Source organism: Camelina sativa, chromosome 20, assembly GCF_030686135.1.
Source record: "Camelina sativa cultivar CO46 ecotype springtype chromosome 20, ASM3068613v1".
Lineage (NCBI taxonomy): Eukaryota > Viridiplantae > Streptophyta > Magnoliopsida > Brassicales > Brassicaceae > Camelina > Camelina sativa.
Genome location: NC_141899.1, coordinates 4966017 through 4991842, shown reverse-complemented (window position 1 = coordinate 4991842; position 25826 = coordinate 4966017). Strand labels below are relative to the sequence as shown.

At 32.7% G+C, this 25826-nt stretch overlaps 1 protein-coding gene and 4 pseudogenes across 5 annotated transcripts; 4 read left to right on the top strand and 1 right to left on the bottom strand.

Annotated features, from left to right (window-relative positions):
* Positions 1-170: 170 nt before the first annotated feature.
* On the top strand, positions 171-9466 carry LOC147918475 (F-box protein At3g22350 pseudogene; annotated as a pseudogene).
* LOC104769445 (pentatricopeptide repeat-containing protein At5g12100, mitochondrial pseudogene) lies at positions 9000-12880 on the bottom strand (annotated as a pseudogene). The gene is made up of 4 exons (XR_015593037.1): positions 10161-12880; positions 9848-9965; positions 9638-9756; positions 9000-9407 (listed from the first exon to the last, which is right to left on the bottom strand). The product of XR_015593037.1 is annotated as a pentatricopeptide repeat-containing protein At5g12100, mitochondrial pseudogene (transcript).
* A 2735-nt stretch (positions 12881-15615) lies between these two features.
* LOC104769444 (mechanosensitive ion channel protein 10) lies at positions 15616-19394 on the top strand. Of its 4 annotated transcripts, none has more exons than XM_087504587.1 (6): positions 15616-15924; positions 16639-18014; positions 18099-18222; positions 18314-18607; positions 18689-18891; positions 18980-19394. In XM_087504587.1, the coding sequence occupies exons 2-6, from the start codon at positions 16669-16671 to the stop codon at positions 19215-19217; spliced, it is 2205 nt and encodes a 734-aa protein (XP_087360713.1). In that variant the 5' UTR covers positions 15616-15924; positions 16639-16668; the 3' UTR covers positions 19218-19394. The 4 variants fall into 4 exon arrangements, with proteins under 4 accessions (XP_087360713.1, XP_087360711.1, XP_087360712.1 ...); XM_087504586.1 differs by having other exon boundaries at positions 15899-16307; XM_087504585.1 differs by having other exon boundaries at positions 15786-15924; positions 18314-18891.
* Positions 19395-19767: 373 nt separating this feature from the next.
* LOC147918474 (S-protein homolog 4 pseudogene) lies at positions 19768-20238 on the top strand (annotated as a pseudogene).
* Positions 20239-23933: 3695 nt separating this feature from the next.
* On the top strand, positions 23934-24601 carry LOC104772228 (S-protein homolog 4 pseudogene; annotated as a pseudogene).
* The last annotated feature ends 1225 nt before the right edge of the window (positions 24602-25826 follow it).

Below are 25826 nucleotides of genomic sequence, written 5' to 3'. Positions count from 1 at the left end.
TCTATATTTCATATATAATTGAATAAAAACTTTATTTTATATTTGAAGTTAATAATGCATATATAAATCACGCATCACGTGGGCTACTTTCTAGTAACTTATAAGGCCTAATCGAAACTTACATACCTTTGAGTCGTTTTCTTCTTCGTTAAGAGATCACAAGAGAAACAATGACAACGATTTCTTCTCTTCCGGAGGAATTGGTAGAAGAAATACTCTCTAGGGTCCAGGTTACATCTCTGAAACTTGTACGATCTACTTGCAAACAATGGAACGCTTTAGTGAAAAAGAACCAAAGATTCACGGACAAGCACTTTCGCGAAGCTGCAAAGTCTACGGTTCTCATCTTGAAGGATCATAGGTTTTTCCCACTGAGTATCAACCTTGACGTTGCTGCTACAACCATAGAGTTTAAGAATTCACTTAGCCCAGAGGCTCCCCATTCTAACTCAGAAGACGAAGTCGATATAGACAAAGTTTTTCATTGCGACGGTTTGTTGTTATGCACCACCAAAGATAAAAGTCTCGTGGTTTGGAATCCGTATTTGGGGGTAACAAGGTGGATCCAAGTCCCATTCAAAACTGAACGCATGAGGTGTTTTCTTGGATACCAAGATAACAAATCTTGTCGTAGCTACAAAATCTTGAGGTGTTGGTATCTTGGCAAGTACGAACCATACTACTCTGCTACGTTTCAAATCTATGACTTCAGCTCTGATTCATGGAGGGTTCTTGATTCTGTATTTCTCAACTGGTACACACAATTAAATACTAGTGGAATATGTTTGAAAGGAAATACTTACTGGATTGCTTCATCAGAGGATGAAGAAAATAGTGATTTCTTAATCCGTATATTTAGACGTTTCTCTCTTCCACCAACTGAAGGTTATGATGACTCCATCAGTTGTTAGAGAAGGAGAACAACTCTTAGTGGTAGATGGGAACGTTACTCGTACATCAATGATGGTGATATGGATAACCAGTAATATTGATGTTGTTGGTGATGCTGCAGATTTGATATGGAGCAAATCCTTTACAGTTGATTTACCAAATAATCTCGGTTATTTTCCGGATAGTGTAAGTTATATAATCGATGAGGAGAAGAAAGTGGTTCTGTTTGGGAATGCACGTAGCTTTAAGACCTACGAGAGCGTGGTAGTCATAATTGGAGAGGACGGTCAATATCACACACAAGTCCCTTACGTTGAATCCAAAAATCCGGGGTGTTCTTTTCTATTTAATTGTGTTCCAAGTTTGTCAAATCCAGCAAGGTAGTTGATCAAAAAAAGTAACCAAATGATATTTCTTGCAATTCTTCTTTAAATTCTTCGGTTTTGTTAAGTTCTTCTAGACAATGTTTGATTAAATTAATGAATAGATAATCTTCTTGTGTTTTCTTTTGGGATTGATTACCCTGTTAGTTTATGATTCCTTTATTCTTTGCATTACATTCAAGTTTTAAGTAACAGAATATTGTTATAAATATTCTATATTGTATGGATGCCCATTATCGGCCCATTAGTAGACTCGTGCTGATAACGTGTTATAACAAGAGGGTGTTAGGGAATTGTTCTCTTGTATTATTATCTATCCCATAGGATATAACATATATATAGTTATACAATATTAGGGTTTTAGGTTATACACCAGATCTACTAATGGGCCGATAATGGGCATCCATACAATATAGAATATTTATAACAATATTCTGTTACTGGTTTAAAAGTTTGCCATCAAACCATATACAAAGATGTATTGGATTTAGAGATCATGTTTTATTCTTGTTAAATTGAAAATAACATACCAATTCGATTCACATAATTGTTATGAGTCCATCCAATTCATATTTGTTGTTAATTTATCCAACAAAAAAATAAGTAATTTATCAACCTAATCCAATTTCATGTCCATTGATTTGACTATAATTCTATCTAAACATTATAATTATTTCGAATTTAAAGGTAATTGCATGAAACGGAAAATTTGAATTTGATAGATATTTTAAAAAAAGTTATGAAAACATAATTGTGCCCACTACAAATATATACATTAATTTGTTGTATTTGAAAAAAAACCAGGGTGATGGATGAGAACTTGATAAACAACAATTTTGAAAATTTTCTAAAATACTATATTACCTCATTGATTATGTGAAGAATGTTGATGATTGATGATTTCACACTTTTTCTTTTAAAAAAATTATTGTCATCATCCACTATATTTTCAGCTTTTGAGGTGATGAATATTAATGACAACTTTGATTAAGACAAAAAACAACTATTGAGTGTCAGAAATGGAGATGAAATTTGGATTACACTCGACCGAATATATGTTTATATAGTTGTTTTCTATTAGCATTTTTATTATATTCATCTAATATATGTTGAAGAACAAATGTATCTACTTTGTGTACAAAAATAATAATGAAAAAAGTCATGGGTCATATGATTCAGCATATATTATACTGGGTCATTGAACTTCAAGTCATATGAACCCCTTTCATATAGAAGATATATTTGAACTTTAGGCCCAAATATTCTTTTACATACAATCTTCCAAACAATCATCTTAGTATGATACTATAAGACCATTTTTCTATGTAATCATCTTACGATAACATCTCTTTCATCAGATGTCAAATCTGTAATCTCAAGAAATTTCATGAAATATTTGATATTATACAATCCAATTTCTCCATTTTTCAGGAGTAATATTTCATCATTGATTATTTCTCCATAAATTCTTTGGTATGTGAAATCTCTACCGGAGATCAGATTATCTTTTCATGATCAACATATTTCGCACTTGTTCTTGTACCTTTATTTTAACAAGAACCACTTGTAAGTGCAGAAGAGACAAATGACAAATAGAATTTTTTTTTTCTTCTAACGAGGTTCAGCGAATGCCTACTTCCTTAAACTTTGTTGAAAATACTTTTTGAACACAATTACAATTAGTGTTCATCTCGGATTTACACAACCCTAAGATATTCACTTAGCTTGTTCCCGATTTATTTTCAACACACTATGAGATCCTTAAGATCAACAACGATGATCTCTACACACATGATTTTCTCATAGAGATAAACTCTCACCCTTTTCTCTCCAAAGGTGTCAAAAATCATCAAGACTTTTTCTCGCTTTTACAATGTTCTCGAGAACTATAAATTATTGCCTCTAGCAATATAATCACTTTAAGGGATACTTCTGACAGTTTGGAAACCTTCTAGATAGACTGAATCAAGTCTTGCCTTGTTTTCAAACTCATAAAGGATCTACATAGTTGCTTCCACCATATGAGAGTGCATTTCTTATAATAAATATCAAGTATTTATGAGAATGATTGTACTACTACATGTACTTTATTTCTCATAAAGATTCTCTTATGTCCCACTCATTTTACACTTTGAAGTGTAACGACTGCAAGTCCAAATATTATCTCTTTAAGAGACTTGAACTATTTCATAGTTACTTCTTTCAATGATTAACCAATCATTCTTTGTGTACACTCTTCAATAAAACTTTTATATTAACTACGGTTTATGACCCTCGATTTTCATCAATAACATCATCAACTGCAACATTGCATGCAAACATATTACAACGTCGATTTTCTTATTGGTTCCTTTTTCATTATAGACATGACTCAACTTGTTGAGATTTCCTTTCATTATGATTCTCAGGTACCTGAATCTCTTTCTTACTCATGTCTACATCTCTTCTAGAGATTTTTCATAACTCTTTGCTTCCTCGGTGCCATTTTTCTTTTCCGAGGATTCTTATATTTGGAACCATAAGTCTATCACACTTCATGCGATTGTTAGACTTACTAGCAGTTGATCTTATCCTTCTAGGACATTAATATTAATTGGAGCACAGCTGGTAGATGTGACTTTGTCACTATCAAGGTCAGTAAATGCTTCTTGCATTTTTTTGCTAAACTTTGCAAATAAATTATCTTTTCAACTTCTAGCGCGCACATTTCTTTGTACGAGGATCAAGATAATTTCTTCCAGTACTTCTGTTCCAGCTGTTTATTTTCTCCCCCTCATGTTGGAAAGACTGACTCACTGAAACAACAGTCTCTACATCTTGAGTCCAAATTCTCGAGATATTCAATCTTCAAAAGAGATTCATATCCAACATATTTCCAACATTCTTTCAAATTCCATCTTATATCACTATGGTGGAGCAACCAACATGTATAACACATTTAAATGGAATATATCTGGTTTCTGACCCAAACCAATTGTATTGGGGAGTACTCATGATAATTCTTTGGCATGATGCGAATTATTTGATATATAGAGTCATTTATGTCAATTACTTGACATGCTTTCACCACCATTGTCAATTAACCAAATACTCTCGCAAACTTCATGTTGCAATTTAATAACAAACATATATAGTGGATGATCAGTCCACAATATCGCTTTGTACATACCACAAAATTGACATTATCCAAATTCATGGGGATGGTGAAAACCATATAGTCGGCTTGCTTTGTAAAGCAGCACACATAATAAATCACTAAGAAAACTCTTCAGGTTCTCTAGTGAATGTTTTCAGAAATTTCTGATTATTCTTTTGCATCATTATTGAACCGGAATGGCTTAACCGGTCATGCCAAACAGTGAGATTTTCATTAAACCTTCTGGTTTATTATAAGCATTTTATTTTCTAGATAATGCATGTAATCTCTAAAATATGTAAACTTATGATTTCAAAGTATTTTCTTTGCTTATTGTCTCAACATGATTACGTTTCAAATCCTCAAGATTTGTTCTATCATATGAGTGATTAAACTCATTTTAGGTGTGAACTCTTCTATCTGTTCCATCACCGTTGTATGTGGGATTCATCAATTCTCCCCCTCGAGATGATGACACTTCATGTCTATCAATCTCGATTTGAATCCCACTATGTAATCAATAACATTCTCAAATTGGGTCGTGTATTATATCTTAGACCCTTTTGATTTTGAGACTAATTGAGAGACTGTAACACATTTAATATCAAATTTTGTTCTCATAGACAATAGTATATATACTCTTCAAGAGCTTTCAATACTTTTTCTACTACTTCTTAATATTAGTAGAATAGTGGAAATTGTCTCACACTAGTTTCTTTCATCATATATATATATATATATATATATATATATAAGATAAGTACATCTAGTACTTAATATTCACTTTTAGTGGAGAAACTAGTTGATAACTTTATATATCTTATCCATATTTATGGTCACTTTTATATAGCAACTTTCTCATCAATGGTGTGGCTTTTTATTTTATAATATAAAGTTATATTCACTTCAAAGAGTAAACCAAGTCAATAGGATGTGATTCACATCAACATCTCATAATTTACACAGTCACAAATAACAAAATCATAATATTTTTACTATATTTTATCTACAAGACAAATATAAATTTGTGACTTTAAAAGTATATATTCTTTAAAGAATTTTAGTCATTTACTTTCTTTAGATTATTTTAAACAACTAGTGAATTTTTATGGTCATATACTTGGACTTAAACCTCTTTATAGAAGTGATGCCAAGAAAATATAAGCAATAATCATTATTCAGTAAATTTTCACTTGATTTTCAATTTATTCACCAAAGGTTGGAGACATGATTTAAAGTATTTCATCATGATACTATATCTAATTTTGATTAGATTTAAATTTGTGATTAAACAAATAAAGTAATTCACAAACATTATAAACAATCATATAAATGAGTACTGTTAAATAAATATTAAGCATCATTTATTTATATATATATATATATATATATATTTTTTTTTTTTTAAACATTTATTAGAAAATAGTATATATATATATTTTAAGTGGAATAGTAACGTGTATTGTAAAACAATAACAAAACCATATCTCGTGTGTCGATCTATTATATCGAAGTATATGACGATCAATTTCTATAAAATTGTTTCCGACTGTTACTATGTCATATGAGTTTAATGATCAACTATATATAATATGATGGATTAGTAGTACTTATCTCGGTAAAGACATCAGTAGAAATCAGAGACGGAGACACCATCGGTGAGCGATTATTTGCTTAGTCCAATTATTAGACCCACTAAAACCAGCCCGAACTGCATATAAACGATACCGTGAGTATATTATAAATCGAGTTCAATTGACAATAAAATATAGATCTCGATAACTAAATATTAAAACCGTGAAACTCAGTTTACTAACAGTAAAACAAAGGGGACAATAATCGATGATGGATAAAATAATAATTTCAATGTTATACATATAGTTAACTTCAAGTTTGCTGCTTAATCTAAACTAACTAAACCATTTATATTTCAAACATGTGTAATAATAATATAAATCAATAACCATGATCATACACACGTATAAAGCACACGTATGATTGGGTAACACCACAAACAATAAAATAATGTGATAACAAACACAGTTTCTTGTGAAACTATAATTGAATTAGCATGTCCGATAGTCAAAGCATAAGCATAGTACTTAGTAAGCGATAGGCAATAAATATAAAGTATAAAGCAAAACTTATCTCTAGGATGAACGATGAACGGTTTGTTGTATATTAATGTTTATCGGAGAACGGAAACGTTAGAAAAAGGAGGTACAATCGACTAGGGTTTTGACCGAATTTTTTATTTTTTAGGCGGCTAGGGTTAAAGCCTCGTGCTGATAACGTGTTATAACAAGAGGGTGTTAGGGAATTGTTCTCTTGTATTATTATCTATCCCATAGGATATAACATATATATAGTTATACAATATTAGGGTTTTAGGTTATACACCAGATCTACTAATGGGCCGATAATGGGCATCCAAACAATATAGAATATTTATAACAATATTCTGTTACTGGTTTAAAAGTTTGCCATCAAACCATATACAAAGATGTATTGGATTTAGAGATCATGTTTTATTCTTGTTAAATTGAAAATAACATATCAATTCGATTCACATAATTGTTATGAGTCCATCCAATTCATATTTGTTGTTAATTTATCCAACAAAAAAATAAGTAATTTATCAACCTAATCCAATTTCATGTCCATTGATTTGACTATAATTCTATCTAAACATTATAATTATTTCGAATTTAAAGGTAATTGCATGAAACGGAAAATTTGAATTTGATAAATATTTTAAAAAAAATTATGAAAACATAATTGTGCCCACTACAAATATATACATTAATTTGTTGTATTTGAAAAAAAACCAGGGTGATGGATGAGAACTTGATAAACAACAATTTTGAAAATTTTCTAAAATACTATATTACCTCATTGATTATGTGAAGAATGTTGATGATTGATGATTTCACACTTTTTCTTTTAAAAAAATTATTGTCATCATCCACTATATTTTCAGCTTTTGAGGTGATGAATATTAATGACAACTTTGATTAAGACAAAAAACAACTATTGAGTGTTAGAAATGGAGATGAAATTTGGATTACACTCGACCGAATATATGTTTATACAGTTGTTTTCTATTAGCATTTTTATTATATTCATCTAATATATGTTGAAGAACAAATGTATCTACTTTGTGTACAAAAATAATAATGAAAAAAGCCCTGATTGGATTTTAATCATAAATTTTTAAAAGACTTTAGTAACTCTTTATAGTTGATTCTGTGAATTTTAAATTTTCAATTCACACAAAAGAGAAGGATAAGTACGATCATGGTCCCAGAATCAAGGAGACACAACCCCATACGTTAACAGTCCAGCAGAGAATTACGTTCACGATCCTTACCGACAGATCCATAAATTAATATTTTTTAATTTTGTTCAAGAAAAAAAAAAATATGTCAGTTAAAGCATTTGATTAATTTCAAATTATTAAATGATAAAATTTTGTTTTAGTAATAGAATATGAGCTTGTTAACAAAAAAATATATAAACAAAAGTTTTTGAATTGTATTTGTATGATATTTTAATATTATACTAGATTCAGACCCGCACATACGTACGGGATTGATTTTAAAAGTTAAAGTTATTTATCAGGTTTACAATATATTACGGGTGTGTGGCTTATGTTTGTAAACATATTTTTAACGAATATTATTAACATTTATAATCTAATCTTATACCAGTATAATATTCTATGTGTTTTAGTCAAAAAGAAGAATCAGATCTGCTTTGTTATTAGTAGAAATTACTACAATAAAAAAAAAAAAAAGAGAAAAAGTATGTTTATTTCTAGAATGAAAAACTCCTCCGTCTCATATATACCATGTTTTTTATATATGTCATAATTGTGGTTTTAATAATAATTTATCAATTTGAGATTGTATTTTTTAGTTCAACATATAAAGAAATAGGTAAGAGGTTCATATGGAATACCCGTATTTTATGTACCTTTTTTTGGGTATTTAAATTTTATAAATTAATAAAAATTATCCAATTCTTTGTATTTTTCAAAATTTATCTATTATGTTTTAAAAAATACTTGAATTTTCTGTAAATTTTGTCCCCAAGTAAACCTTTACCCTTCCCAAAATTAATCATTTCCAAAAGAGTACAAAATTATTGACATATTTATTTTAATTGAAAATAGCATATTTCATAGTATATTTCTATAGCATATTTCCAAAAGAATTTCGTTTTGGGTTTCCAATGCAGTTTTAATACGAAATATCTCTTTTTTATCCTTACTTTTCAGCTTATTAATTAGAGAGGGTAATATGTAGTCTATTAAATTTGATTTCCTTATTTTAATATTATTGAATATTATTGATTTTTATCAGTTTTGTAGGGAATTCTAGCCATATGTTTTATTTTGTTTGATTGCCCCAATTTAAAATAGCACCCAAATTAAATGAAAACAAACTAAAATGAGAATTCACAATTCAATTTTTTTATTAAAATATATTAATAACATTTGACTATTTAAAACCAAACATATATATATACACATATATACCTATATATGTGTGGATGGATAAACAAATCTGATATATAATTACATATTCTTCATGATTAAAATTCCTTGAAAATAACTCTTTCATATTTTCTCTTTCACATCATATGTAGTAACAACATTCTAAATATTATTAAATCATGTATAGCAAAAAATATATTAAGAAGAAAACATAGTAACGGAGGCAATAAACAATATATTAGCAGGGGCATAATTAGAACCTCACGTAAAAAACACTAAAAAAAATTTACCGTGCCAATCCTAATCTCCCTAAGCCATGGAAAGGTCTTGTGGATAGTAGAACCGAGAATTTTTACTACTCGAATCCAGAGACCAATGTTACTCAGTACGAGAGACCAGCTTCTTCCTCTCCTCCCGAGCTTTCTGATGCTGATAGTGGACTCGGGAAACGGGAATGCTGCATCTGGTGGATCATCTGTTAGATGGCCTCCTTCTTCGGCTGCAGGAAATGAAGTGATCAACCCAACTTCTGATCAAGAGATTCCAAGCTTAACTTGAAGAAGATGGACTTCACGAGCTGGCTATAACGCTCTCTCTCGTGAAGCAAGGGTTGGAATGACGGATAGATGTGATTGACTCGCTCAATCAATAAGTTAAACAGAAAAAGCAATTCAACTCAGATGATCAAATAAGAAGAAAAGCAAACGAATGAGAGACTATATAGACTACCTTTTAGCGAGGTGGGAAGCAATGTTATCATACCACTTGTTAGCATTGGTAAAGCCATCTCCAGGCTTCTCTCCAATACGGCAGCGTAAACCTTCACATCATCCAACGAAAAATGATTGCTGAAAACATATAATGAACAGACAAAAGGTCAAGATATAAGTAGAAACCGAGTTATTGGTAATATAGGCCAAATTACGAAAGAAGTGATACGTGAGTTAACCCGGAGATATAGGTTTTTCTGGCTAGGTGTTCCTCGAGAGTTTTGAGACCTTGCTCTGTGTGCAGTTAGAAAATGTAACCGCCATGGATACTCGCACGCTTTAAAACTCTACAATATTTTTTTTGAAATTATAAGATTATATTTTCTACACATAAAAACTTGATAACTAATGTGTACAATAGAAAATCGTTGAATCACGTTTTCCCAACCAACGGATAAAAAAAAACGTAATCAAATAGTATCACCATTGTTAATCTACACAGATCAACCTAGGATTCAAAAGGACTTAAGCTTGGAGCATACATTCTTAGTTTTCTCATATCTTCTCTGTTGCAGATAGAAGAGTCTCGTCCACTTGCTTGCGACCTTTCATTTCAGCAATGACAATTTCTGCCTCCTTTGACCTCCATTCTTCTTTAAGCCCAGTCACTAGCTCCTCGCCTATACAAACTTCTAATAGCAAACCCTTATCTTTTATATCTCTGTACCAATCATATGCTCCCATATAATCCTTCACCTCACAATACCCTTTCACTATTATGTTATATGTATCAGCTCCAGGATCCAATTCCCGGGCTTTCATCTCGTTAATCAAACTCCTAACCTCTTCCAGCTTTCCTACCTTCAGTTGTCCCAGAATCAAGCTGTTATAGGTTGTCTTATTTAAACCGATACTCTTTTCAATCATCTGCTTCTGCAGATTAAAAGCCTTATCCATATCTCTATGTACGGCGTAGCAATGAAGAACCCCATTGTAAACTGACAAGTCTGGTTTCAACAACATCTCTCCAAATATTTTCTCTGTGAGCTCTATCCCCTCCTCCTTGGTGCACAAACTTATCAAAAGATGATATGTCTTCAAAGTGGGTTTTATTCCTGATCTCTTCATCTCTTCATACAGCACGATACATCTTTGCAAGTTTCCAGCATGTTCATATCCAGATATAAGTGAGTTATACGTGAAGACATCTGGTTCAAGACCCTTTCTAGAGATTTCGAGAAGCAAGTCTTCAGCTTCTGTTAACTTCCCAGTCATGGACAACCCATCAATGAGGGTGTTGTAAGTCACCAGGTTTAATTCTATTTCCTTTTTGAGCATCTCCTCAGATAACCGGAAAGCTTCTTCTATCTTCCCCTTTGAGCAACAACCATTGATTAGCATGTTATATATCCTTACATTCGGTGAAACTCCTCTGTCTTCCATATCCCTCTTAACAATCTCAGCTTCAAGAAGTTTAGAACCTTTGCACAAACAATTTATCAGAGTTCCATAGCTAACAACATTCGGCATCATACCCTTGTCTTCCATCTCTTTAAGAATGTCGAAGCACTTATCAAATTCACCCTTTCTCCCATATCCTCCAATCAAGATGTTATATGTCTCTACGCTAGGAGAAAGTCCCTTAAGTTTCATTTTGTTAACCTCTTGCTCAGCATTTGCCATTTCCCCAACTTCACAAAATCTCCTAATCAAACAGTTATACGCCAAATGGTCTGGCTTCATCCCTTGTTCCTCCATCACTTCAATTTTCATACGAGCTCCAACCACATCACCTGCTCGACAGTATCCATCAATCATCGTGTTATAAATAACCTCGTTCGGAACAAGTCCCTTACCCATCTCTCTCCCCAAAATCTCTTCCGCCTTCTCTACCTTCCCTTCTTTGCACAACGTGTTCAACAAAATGCTACAGGTATAAGCATTCATCTTCACGCCAGATTCAACCGCAGTCTCATAAACACACAAAGCAGCCTCACCTTGTTCGTTACTCGAATAACCATCAAACAGAATACTGAAGGTGAAAGCATCTGGTACAAACCCAAGATCCTTCATTTCCTTCAAAACATTCTCAGCATCTTCCACCATTCCAGCTTTAAACATCCCCTTAAGCATAGTATTAAACGTAATAAGACTCGGTTCAATCTTATCCGCTTTCATGCGTTCTCTCAACTTAAAACTCTTCTCTGGATTCCCAGCTTTGCAGTATCCGTCGATCAAAGTGTTATAAGTTATCAAAGAGGGTAACAGTCTTCTCGCAAGCATTTCGTCGAACAACTGTTCTGCATCTTTCATCTTTCTCGATTTACACAATCCATCGATAAGAACATTGTAAATAAACACACTGGGAGAGATTCTATCGTGCTTCATCCGATTAAACAGCTCTAAACCTTTACCAGTATCGCTCAATTTCACGGCGGCTTGAATTGCTTTCCCATACATGAACTTGCTCGGACGATAATCAGAATCCAGGATACTCAAGAACACGTTTATAGCCACTCTGAACTGTTTCGTCTTCACGAGATGATCGAGCAAAAGCGTTAAAGAATCTGAGCTGGGGGAAATACCTTCATTCCTCAAGGCGAAGAACAAATCCGCAGCTTCGTTAACCATCTTCGAATCGGTTAGTAGCACGGAGAGAAGCAAATAGGAGAAATCGTGTTTCAACGACGGAGATGATAACGAGAAGGCGGAGAAGAGTTCTCTCGGCGACGAGAAAGGCGTAGTAGTATCCGATCGGAGCAGCGAAGAGAGAACGCCACGCGCCGTTTCGATTCGATTCTGCTGGAGAAGAACTCGGAGGTTCCGTAGCTTTTCGTGTCGCTCTTCGTCTCCGGTGATGGGATTCGTCGGCGGGGATTGTTCGGGTACGGGGTGAGTGGTGTCGGTGGATGCAGAGAAGAGACGACATGAACATGATGAGACATAGTCAGTGAACTTGACGGTGGCGTAACGAGAAGATCTCGAAACCAGTCGTAAGTGAGTCACCATCGTTGAGCTGCCGGCGACGCTCGGCAACAGTGGAAAGACTCCTCCTACTAAATTTAATCTTTGAAGAACATTATTGAACCGGGGTAAACCGGTCCGTTTAGGTCATCCGGTTCACGAGTTATTTTTGGTTTTTATCCGGTTTAACCAGTAAGTTAGAATTAAAAAAACTGAGAAATTACCGATTTGGTTTTGGTTTGGAGCAGAGGATGGATCAACTGTTTATGGCAGTTACAATACACAAGGCAAATGATGTAATCATAACAAAATAAGAAGTGAAATGTTCTTCACCTAAAGAGCCACTGAGCATCATTCTTACACCTCTTTGATGATGACCAAAGATAAAGTTCACAGTGCGTGTTGACATTACTTCTGTGGTAGTGGAAGTTCATAATTGAGGTGGCTGTCGGTGCAAAAAAAAAGTTAAGGAACTGTCTCTCGGGGTATTAGCTAGATTTTATTGTGCATGATTACTTGCTTTTGTTGTCAAGTCTGTCTAGCTCGTCTTTTCCAAGAAAACTCTGTTTCTTCTTTCTTTAAAACTCTTTCCGATTATCATATTTGGTAGAGGAAGTAGGTAATAAAGTTTTTGTGGTCCAAGTGAAAGAAATAATACGGATCGGAGTATTTACAACAATAGACTCGGCGAGATTTTTCAGAACATTTGGTGCATTGAAGTGTAGGTGTGTCATTCCTAATTATTGTCATATAATTTTTCGTTTTTCGATCTGTTACAAACTTACAATTAAGGCTGATTATTAGCTCGTATGATGGTGTCGTCGAATTTATAAGGAAGATTTACTTTTTTCATTTCTTGTTGTCACGCTAGCATCACAACAAGGTAGCTATTGCAATGTTTTCTCTGCCATGTGTATGACGTTGCCACGTTCGGCTTATGCACTAATTAACGAGAGAGAGAGAGAGTAAACGGGCTGATGAAAATTTCACCGTATAATCCAATTTTTTTATTCAATGCCATTCAATGAAGAGGTGACTGCATTATATATAGATTTTACAAGAGTCTTTAATTGAATTCATCTCAATTTAATGTTTAGATTTTAGAAGCACCGAGGATCGCATTAACAAAGCAATAAACTGAAACCAAGTTGAAGATGTAAATACGTAACAATATCAAATAGTTATGACGTAACATACACCATAACTGCTCTGATTTGTTTTTTTTTTTTAAATTGCTCTGTTTTGGTTAGTTTCAGTTTTTTTCTCAATGAAAGGATGCATATAATAATGTAAACAGGGTTATTCTTTTGGGTTGAATAAATTTTACATGAAAAAAAGAAAAAAAAACCTTCTAATATAACAATTTCTTGGATTTTTCTTTATGATATCAAATTATCAATTTTTGAAAAGTTATTCATTCACTAGATACCAAATAAAAATATTTTAAAGTAATCATTTAACAAAACAACCAGGTACCTACAATAAACATTAAGAACTTTAGACAGACGACTATTGCACACTTACAGCAATATGGTGTACATTTGTATAAATCACCCAATTGAGGAACGCCATTATCTTTTTCGCCAAGTTGTCGGAATCTGATGCTCGTGTGTAAGTAAACAAGCTTACAAAATAGTACTCCTTCCGTTTCAAAATATAGGATGTTTTAAGTAAAACACACAGATTAAGAAGATTTTACTTTTAACAAGTTCAACCAATCAGAAATAATACTGCATAATATAAAATACTAAATTAAACTAAAAGTTGCATAAAAACTTGAAAACATCCTATATTATGAAACAAAAAACTTCTCTAAAACATCTTATATTTTGAAACGGAAGGAGTATAGGTTTTTTTTCACCATGAACACTTTAATTAGTACAGAGATGGTGGAATCTCTAAATATTCTTGTCGTGTAAATTATTACTTTTCATTTTATTTTTTGAAAACTAAAAAACGATAGAGTTCGAGGGGAATCTCTGTGATATCATATTTTAAGAGGAAAAATATCAGTGAAGAAATATATATAGTAACTTTTCCTTGATATTGATAAAACTTTAACTACACAGCTGTCAACTGGTTTACTTAAACTAGGTTTACACATACACCGAATACCGATATACTAGTAGTCTCTGTTCCTTGGTAATAGTGCTACTACCACAAGGTCCACAACAATATAATGGACAATTGTTTAATCTATCTATGGCAAGAGATAGCTGACCAATCATCAATTAGACCACGCTAAACATGCTCACGCATTTGATTAACGGAATGATTAAACATAGCTCATAAGCAACAACGACATTATGGAGTTGAAATAAAGAGAAAAGCAGGCAAACGACATAACATAGGCTTTGAATGGGAGGACAGAAAAATAGCAGATCACCCTTTAATGCAGTTCTCCTATTACTAAGTTATCATTCAATAAATTTTTTGCTTTAAAAAATTAATATAGATGAACTGTGTGCAGTTCAAATTTTTTTGTTTTTTTGTGGTAATTGCAGGAGAAATACATGCAGATCTGATCTACAGCTTTTTTGATGCTGTTCACCTTTGATCTGCATTTGAACTGCCAAATTTTTTATCTACTTTTATTCTACTTAGTCTGCTTGAACCACTTGATCTACTTGATCTGCTCTGCATTACATGCTTTCTCCATTCAAAGCCATAGTGGAAATTGATGGAGACTGAGAGTGGTATGGTCACTAATCTCATCAGTCAAACAAACATCATTTTCTATGTGATGTGTGTTTTAACCTAAAATAAAAACACATGTATTTCAGTTTTGTAAAATATTCATTTTTTTTTTTTAGTTTATCAATCTAGTTAACTGGTTTTAATGTTTTGATTCTCACTGGTATCTGAGCTTATTGAAACTCGTGTACATTTGAAATTTGAAAAAATTGGATGACTGTAGACAATTTGTAGTTTTCGACAACTATTATATTCGGACATGTTAGTACAGAACAGTGTTTTTTTGTCAGATAGTACATAGGAGGAGTTACTAAACGAGTCTTATAATAAATAGAAGTTAGGTTAGATAGAGAGTTTGACTAAAAACCACGTTTTGTGTGAACATTTTCCCCAATACATATTTCATATTCTATATCCAACTTACTAATATAAATTTTAGTTATCTTTCAGTTGACGAGAAAAAGTTAAAAGTTAGCAATTATTCTATAGATAGATTTTTGGGAAATACAATGGTACCTAAACTACTCCACCATCTTGCCATCTTCGATTAAAAAACAAAGCATTGTATACAACAATTAAATTATATAGTGCTTAAATAGCTTTGAGATATCCCTAACTCATTGGACCCGCCTGAGTGTTTTTGTTCATGTAAGAGAGATCTTTCTTTATCAATCCTTTTCTCTGTCCTCTATTTTTCAATGTCCTTTTGTTGTCTATTTATTTAGCTTTTTAGTATTTGTTGGCTTCTCTGGGTTTAAGCACTTTTTCTCAGGCATTTTTTTTCCCACACCGCCTCTGCTTTTCGCATTTCTTCTTGTTCTCATTTATCAAATGTTTGAATTCTTCCATCTCTCATAAATTATGAAAGTGGTCGTGCCGTGTACTACTATCTCTTAAGTTTTCTGCTTTTTTTCTTTATTTCTTGCTTTTTTTTTCTTTTTCTTTTTGGGTCTTCTTCTTCAAGAATGAGCTGAGAGGATACTACTCACAGTCACAGAAGAAAGCAAGATTTTTTATAGTTCTCACTAGCGGTTAGCTTGGTTTCTCTCTCGTTTCACTGTGACTGTGATTATAAAAGTTTGGATCTTTCCTACAGATTTACTAGGAATAAATTATTGGTTCTATATTCATATTTGTAAATCTATTTGCTCTGTTTCAGACCTATACTTAAGGAATCTAGGGTTTAAATTCCAAAACTAGCCAAACTTTCTTAAACCCTTTGTCTGTTAAATCAAGTATCTTGTTACTTTATCTTACTCAAGCTAGAAAAATTGGTACTTTATCCTAATCAAGTAAAAAGTTTGGTACTTTGTTGTCCCTTAAGTGTTCTTATTCTTGTTTTCTTTTTGGGGAAATTTTCAGAGCTATTGTAGACAAGTTTGGTGCTTGGGAATGGCAGAACAAAGGAGTAGTAACGGAGGAGGAGGAGAAGTTGTTATCAATGTTTCAGGTGAACAAGAATCAAAGCGTACCAAGGAAATGGCTTCACCGGAGTCTGAGAAAGCAGTCCCCATCAACAATAAAACCCCTTCTCCTGAGATCTCTAAGTTTGTTAGTAGTCCAAACAAGCCTCCCAGAGGTCCAAATCAGAACAATGAGGGTTTAACTCAGAGGAAATCTTTTGCAAGGTCGGTTTACTCAAAACCCAAGTCCCGGTTTGTGGATCCATCTGGTCCTGTAGACACAACTATCATAGAGGAGGAAGCTAAGGAGCAGCAACTTGGTACTGGTTTCTCCTTTAGTAGACATTCCCCGAATAACAAATCGAACAGGAGTGTCGGTTCAACAGCACCGTTAACACCAAGTAAAGCTGTCGTGGAGAAAGATGAAGATGAGGAAATCTATAAGAAGGTTAAGCTGAACAAAGAGATGCGCAATAAGATAAGTACATTGGCTTTGATAGAGTCAGCTTTCTTTGTAGCGGTTTTGGGTGCTTTGGTTTCAAGTTTAACCGTTAATGTCCTGAAAGAACATACCTTATGGGGACTAGAACTCTGGAAATGGTGTGTGCTTGTCATGGTCATCTTCAGTGGGATGTTGGTGACCAATTGGTTCATGCGTTTGATTGTGTTCCTCATAGAAACAAACTTTCTATTGAGGAGGAAAGTGCTCTACTTTGTTCATGGCTTGAAGAAGAGCGTCCAAGTCTTTATATGGCTCAGCTTGATTCTTGTTGCTTGGATATTGTTGTTCAACCACGACGTGAAACGTTCCCCTGCAGCAACAAAGATCCTCAACGTCATAACCAGGACTCTTATTTCAGTTCTTACCGGTGCATTCCTCTGGCTGGTGAAAACACTGTTGCTGAAGATTCTTGCTGCAAATTTCAACGTCAATAACTTCTTTGATAGGATTCAAGATTCTGTTTTCCACCAGTATGTTCTACAAACGCTCTCGGGTCCTCCACTTATCGAAGAGGCAGAGAGGGTGGGGCGTGAGCCAAGCACAGGCCATTTGAGTTTTGCTAGTGTAGGGAAGAAAGGATTGGTTAAAGAGAAGAAAGTGATTGATATGGGAAAAGTTCATAAGATGAAACGAGAGAAAGTTTCAGCTTGGACTATGCGTGTGTTGGTGGAAGCGGTTAGAACTTCAGGACTCTCTACAATCTCTGACACATTGGATGAAACAGCATACGGAGATGCGAAAGAGCAAGCTGATAGAGGAGAGATTACTAGTGAGATGGAGGCTTTGGCTGCTGCTTACCATGTCTTCAGAAATGTTGCTCAGCCTTTATTCAAGTGAGTAAATAACTCTGATTTGCTCTTTTTTTTTTCTTGGTGCATTCTCTAGTGGAAATCATTGGATTTGTTTTTTTTTTTCAGTTACATAGAGGAAGAGGACTTGCTTAGGTTCATGATTAAGGAAGAGGTTGATCTTGTGTTCCCATTGTTTGATGGTGCCGCTGAAACCGGGAGAATCACAAGAAAAGCTTTCACAGAGTGGGTGGTAAGTCTCCTCAAACCTCTGCGGTTTTTACCAATGAGAGTCTGTCTTTCTTGATTTTAATGACTTGTGTTGTGTGTTGCAATATGATCAGGTTAAAGTGTACACAAGCAGGAGAGCTTTAGCGCATTCCTTAAACGACACAAAAACAGCGGTTAAGCAGTTAAACAAACTTGTGACAGCGATCTTGATGGTGATTACCGTGGTCATTTGGCTGCTGCTTCTAGAAGTAGCAACTACTAAGGTTTTGTTGTTCTTCTCCACCCAACTTGTTGCTCTGGCTTTTATAATTGGAAGCACATGCAAAAACCTCTTTGAATCCATTGTGTTTGTCTTCGTGATGCATCCTTATGATGTCGGTGACCGATGTGTTGTTGATGGTGTCGCGGTAAGCCTCCATACCAAAGATCCTTTGAACTCGTATAATACATGTCTCTATAAAAACATATGTTTTTTGTGGCTTTTTCAGATGCTGGTTGAAGAAATGAATCTGTTATCAACGGTGTTCTTGAAGCTTGACAACGAGAAAGTGTATTATCCAAACTCTGTTTTGGCAACAAAACCGATAAGTAACTACTTCAGAAGTCCAGATATGGGAGAAACAGTGGAATTCTCTATCTCGTTCTCAACACCAGTCTCAAAGATCGCACATCTCAAAGAAAGAATCGCTGAGTAAGTACCACCCACCTTGAATCATTTTTGTAAATCACTGAGCCAACGATCTTGAACTGTGAATGAGTGATTGTGTTTTGTGTATCAGGTACTTGGAGCAGAACCCGCAACATTGGTCACCGGTACACACAGTGGTGGTGAAGGAGATAGAAAACATGAACAAGCTGAAGATGGCTCTATACAGCAACCACACCATCACGTTTCAAGAATACAGAGAGAGGAATATCAGAAGAACCGAGCAATCTTTGGCTATTAAGAGAATGTTGGAGGACCTTCACATCGACTACACTCTCCTTCCTCAAGAAGTTCATCTCACCAAGAACTGAGAACCAATTTTAAAACCGGTTTGGTATTTCTGCTAAACCGTTGTTTAAGATATTATTATTATTACCAAACATTGCGGTACTGTTTTGTTATGTTTAGGCTTTAGAGTAGAAGATGAAATCAATGTATCCCGAATTCTAAACCGTATTACTCTTAATCCCATATGTTTACTTACGTTATATATATGAGTCTCGACTTAAAGTACTGGACTGTCTCAAACAAGAACAAAAAAAATGATACTAATGGATGTTTATGGTAAGACTTTAACGACACAATTGAACTGAAATGGACAGTCAAGTCTTTATGCAAAATCACCATTTACTGATGATGAATTCTTAAAGGAAAATCTTGTAAGATCATATATTTATGGACAAAAAATCTTAATTTGCAAAATCGAATCAATGCAAAATCTGTCAAAAAATGATGTCATGATCTGATTGGATACATTTATATACAAATTTTTCGACTTCATGATCATGACTGGGGGTCTCTGCTTCGTATATATAAAGAGGGTGTCATCAATATTTGATATTGCAATATTGCACCAATACTATGAAAAGAGCAGGAGTTCATGTGGTGGTAGTAATATCGATCTTCCTCATACAAATAGCTTTCTCTCAAGTGGAAACGATTTCCCAAGATGCTGATGTTAATTGGTCTACTTTAAAATCAGAGGTGAGGATCACAAACCGCCTCGTTGATGGTTCTACATTAAAGCTCCATTGTAAGTCGGCAGATGACGATCTCGGCATCCACATTCTCGCTCCCACTCGCTTTTGGTCGTTTACGTTTAGACCAACTGTTTTTTATGGATCTACACTTTTCTACTGTCAATTCACATGGCTGCCTGGACAATCAAAATGGTTTGATATTTACGATGATGACAGAGATGGTGTTCGTAGGGGTATTCCATGCATCTACTGTTTCTGGGATATAACCAAAGAAGGGCCATGCAGGTTCAATGAAAAAGATAATGCCGTTAATATATGTTATGACTGGAATGGGGAACGAATTGGGGAATAGTTTGCTGTTGTGTGTTACGTAGTTCCCAAGAAAGCCAAAAAAAAAAAAAATCATTGTTTCTTTGTTTTCTTTTCCTCATTAGAATATGTATCTTTCTAGAAGTGGTGTAGCTTTTTCCTCATTACAATACGTCGCTTTGATCTTACAAAACCATATCGTGCTATTCACCTATATATAGAACACTATATTAATTAGCTCCGCATTTAATATAAGATTGTTCGATCCAAAACAAATAAACTCATAGTTAATCAAAACTGTATATGCTACATCCCAATATTAATATATTATCATTTACAACCTGCAACAATTGACGAAATTAACAACCAACCTTTCAAGAAAGTTGGTAACTAATATTTCAAAAAAAAAATATTTTATGCTGGATAAATAAAATTTGAAGTTATAAAAGCCATTAGCCATATAAGAATACTTTGGCAATCATTTAAAAAGAGCGTTTTAAAACTAACAAGAGCGATCATCCCCGACATGCATGTCACATGTGGTACTAATGCAATATATGTATCTCTGTATATTATTGTCCTATCTCGTTTTGAAGCTTGACAGCGAGAAAGTGTATTATCCAAACTCTGTTTTGGCAACAAAACCGATAAGTAACTACTTCAGAAGTCCAGATATGTGAGAAACAGTGGAATTCTCTATCTCTAATTCTCAACACCAGTCTCAAAGATCGCACATCTCAAAGAAAGAATCGCTGAGTAAGTACCACCCACCTTGAACCATTTTTGTAAATCACTGAGCTGAAGATCTTGACGTTGAATGAGTGATTGTGTTTTGTGGTACAGGTACTTGTAGCAGAACCCGCAGCATTGGGCACCGGTGCACACAGTGGTGGTGAAGGAGATAGAGAACATGAACAAGCTGAAGATGGCTCTATACAGCAACCACACCATCACGTTTCAAGAATACAGAGAGAGGAATATCAGAAGAACCGAGCAATCTTTGGCTATTAAGAGAATGTTGGAGGACCTTCACATTGACTACACTCTCCTTCCTCAAGAAGTCCATCTCACCAAGAACTGAGAACCATTTAAAAACCGGTTTGGTACTTCTATAAAACCAGTTGTTTAAGATATTATTATTACCAAACATTGCGGTACTGTTTTGTTATGTTTTAGGCTTTAGAGTAGAAGATGAAATCAATTTATCCCGCGTTCTAAACCGTATTGTACTCTTAATCCCATATGTTTACTTACGTTATATATGAGTCTCGACTTAAAAGTACTAGATTGACCGTCTCAAACAAGAGCAATGAAAATGATACTTATGTATGTTTTATTTGCAAAATCGAATCAATGCAAAATCTGTCAAAAACGATTTGTCATGATCTGATTGGATACATTTATACAAATTTTTCGACTTCATGATCATGACTGGGGTCTCTGCTTCGTATATTATAAAAAGGGTGTCATCAATATTTGATATCGCATTGCATCATGATTATGAAAAGAGCAGGAGTTCATGTGGTGGCAGCAATATCTATACTCACGTAACTCATCATCATCCAATTAGCGTTGTCACGAGAGGAGCCGCCACCCATTGCTGCAGAATCATCAGATGCTCCTTCTTACTATAAGAATTTGGGCTTTTCTGAAAACAACGGTGGAGATTAATAATCGTCTTAACGGTGGTTTAACATTACTCCACCATTGCAAGTCATTGGATCACGATCTCGGCATCAAAGTTCTCCCACCGGATAGTTGTTGGTCTTTTATAGGTTTAGACCAAATATTATTAGAACTGCTATTTTTTTGTCATTTTCTGTGGGATCAAGAGTCACGTTGGTTTGATATTTACGATGATTTCAGAAATGGTGTTCGCCATGGTCATCCCTGCATCGATTATAAGTGGAATATAAGCCATGCAGATTTAACCAAACTACCAATGTTTTGAGCTATGTTATGATTGGAATACACTGGAAAGTCTGGAACTTATGTTTATTTTTTTATATTTTTTCTCTATAAATTCAAAAATAACACTATATAGTTTCAACAATATACGTTTGGATCCCCGAGAGCTATATATACATATTTGTTCCTGCATCTGTGTATATGCCCACGTAGAGATATATGTCGGAAACTTGTGATGTTACGCCAGTATTTTGTTACAATTTTTTCAAAAAATTGTTGTAAACCTTGTATGGAAGAAACAAAAATATATCATCACAATATTCATTACTGTGGTAAAAAATATCAATATCTAAATGGGAGATTAAGCTAGTTCTCTCTTCAACGTCAAAGGTTTCTAGTGGTAACCAATAGAAGAACAAAAAAAAATGAATAAAAAAAACAAGACGGAACAAAATAAACAAGTTTTGAGGAATAAAAAGAAAATATGTAGAGAAAAAACAAAATAATAACTGGTAAAAATAGTCATAATATCTTCTAAATTTATATTAAATATTAAATAAATCAGATTTTAATGAAAAATACTAATATTTCTTTTAATGTCTAATGTGCATATAATGAATTTTACATTTGATTTTAAAACAAAATTGAGAATTGAATTTTTATACTTTTTTATTAAATATTAACTATTAATATTAACCTAATATAAAATTTTAACAGTAATTTAAAGTATTTTTAGTTTCTGTATAAACACTTCTTAATTTTATTTTACTATTCATACAATTTTCAAATAAAGCCTTAAATTTAATTTAACATGAAATTCGTATCAAAAATATTTTTTTCTGTCAGTACATTGTGAAAATATGAAATTATTCTATTATAAAAATGAAATACTATTAATAAAAATAAGTTTTCATTTAATTTAACATAAGAAAACAAATTTTAATATTTTCTATTGTTCCTCATCAATATTGGAGAGGAATGTAAAAGAATGGTATGGAAACAATATTACTATTAAATGGTAATTTTTTTTGAGGACTGTGTTCCTTTTTTAAGTCATGGTTACCAATAGACCATCTCCAATGGTTTTCTATATTTTTTCCTCTATAATAGAGATGAGTTTTACTCCAATGGTTTTTCCTATTTATTCCTCTATAATAGAATATTCTAAACAAATACTATTTTATTTTACAATTAACACCTTCTATTTACAAATATTACAAACTAATCCATTTTACTTTAAATTTTATAACACTTTTATAAAATTATTTTTTGCAAATGGTAGTCTCAATATTTTAGAAGAAATATTTATACTTAAATTTATATTATTAGTTCTTAAAAATACTTATTTTATTTATTTTGGTCATAAATAAAAGAAGTTAAAGATTAAGAGTACTACTTTGCAAATAAAATAGTTCAACTCTATTTATAGAAGAAAAAATAGAGTTCCTCTATATATAGAGAAAAAAATAGCAATCTATATTATAGAGGTAAAAATAGAGATGGATTGGAACAAAAATTATTCTACAATAGAGTATAGAAGCAAAAATATCTCTATAATAGAGGTGGGTTTTACTCCAACCCACCTCTATTCTCACTTCTAAAATAGAGATTGCTATTTTTTCCTCTATTTATAGAGAAACTCTATTTTTTTTCTCTATAAATAGAGGAAAATATAGCAATCTATATTTTAGAGGTAAGAATAGATGTGGATTGGAGCAAATTTAACACTAAAATGGATTGTTATATTTTTCTCTATTTATAGAGGAAAATAATAGAAATGGGTTGGAGATGCTCTTAGAACAACCCAAATTAAAATAGTATAAATTGTAAACAAGGTATAAAATATATATATTCTACCATATGTAATCAGTAATGTATTCAACCATTTATTTCAATACAATCATGTATTCAACCTTTCTAAAGTTTTTATGTGTTGGAAACAAATCTAATACATATATAACGTCATGTAAAGTTGTGTTCAGCAGAAAACACTTTTGTTCTCAGAAAACAAAAAATGACAACCGTCCAGAAGACAAAAGTTCATGTTGTGGTCATTTCACCACTCATACAATTAGCTCTCTCACAAGTGGAAACGATTTCTCCAGATGCTGATGTTAAATGGTCTACTATACAATCAATGGTGAGGATCACAAACCGCCTTGGTGATGGTTCGATATTAAAGCTCCACTGTAAGTCCTCAGATGACGATCTCGGCTTCCACGTTCTCGCTCCGAATAGCTTTTGGTCGTTTAAGTTTACACCATCTGTTTTTTATGGATCGACACTTTTCTTCTGTCGATTCAAATGGCTGCCTGGACAATCAAAAAGGTTTGATATTTACGATGATGACAGAGATGGTGTTCGTAGGGGTATTCCATGCATCTACTGTTTCTGGGATATAACCAAAGAAGGGCCATGCAGGTTCAGTGAAAAAGATCGTGAATTTAATATATGTTATGACTGGAATGGGGAACGAATTGGGGAATAGTTTGCTGCTTTGTCTCCACCGTTGTTTTCAGAATTATTATATAAAAAATTCTGATCTAATAAAAAAGAACCGATACGAAATAGGAACAAGTAATTCAGAAAATAATGACATTATCTAAACTATTTCTCATAAAAAATTGGATAAGAACTAGAGCTAAAGAGATGAGAGTATAAAATTTGGATGGTTAAATTTAGTTGTGGCTTTCAATTATCACATAACTAAATTCAAATTCAACGTTCTATTTATTTCAAATATCGAGACATTACATAATGGGTATGGGAAAGAAACGTGTAATTCAAAAAATTAGATTAAATACGTGAAATAAATGAAACTGAAATCGAATCCAAATTTGATTTAACACTCCTAAACAAACAGTTGGAAATGTTTGGATTAGATTAGAATAATATACATGTAATATCACTCATCAATCTTAATTATTTCTTATACTAGGAGATATATCGTGCTTAAAGCACGGGTCAACATTTAAAAAAAAATTATAATATAGTAATAAAAGTTATTGTTATATTTCTTTAAAAAGTTATTTTATTTGAGATAATATTTATTTTTAATTATTCTGTAAATTTATATATGTATTTTTGAATATTAATTAATTAAAAATATAATAGTATTTTATTTTTGATGTCTATTACAGTTTTATATTGTTTGTTTGTTGTATTTGCATAATTATTTTGTGAAATATGAAATAGTAATTTTAATATTATAATTGTGAGAAAATAAAATTTATAATTTATCAACTATATAAATTTAGTTTTACCAACCCGCCAATGTGAAAATTAAAACACACATTTTTTCCATAGATTGAGTAATATATATTTGTTTTTAAAAATTCAAAGCACAACATATATAAAAAAAATTCTGCATATTTATTAATCATAAATATTATATAAAAATTTTAAACAATTTGTAAATAAAATAAAAGAAAGATGACAGTAGAATCATAATTGAAATCTTAATAAAATCTTTGAAATCTAGTTATTAAAAATAATTTTATTATCTACTTGGATATGAAATCTTAGTTTTTGAATTGTGATTGGTATATATGTTTTAAAAAAAATATTTAGTAATTTTTGTCAATAATTTATTACAGAGAGAGAATAATTTTTTAAAGTACATATTAGTTTTGATTTGAATAGAATTTTTTATTTTTTTTATTTTTTTAGAGAGAGAAAATAATTTATCAAGTACAAATTAATTTTTTATTTTTTTCAAGTACA

Bases quoted from the DNA above. Each gene is read 5' to 3' on its own strand.
- LOC104769444 (XM_087504585.1), top strand. From the start codon at position 16,669: ATGGCAGAACAAAGGAGTAGTAACGGAGGAGGAGGAGAAGTTGTTATC. The intron at 18,015-18,098 runs GTGAGTAAATAA...TTTTTTTTTCAG, and splicing joins GTTGCTCAGCCTTTATTCAA to TTACATAGAGGAAGAGGACT. The intron at 18,223-18,313 runs GTAAGTCTCCTC...CAATATGATCAG, and splicing joins AAGCTTTCACAGAGTGGGTG to GTTAAAGTGTACACAAGCAG.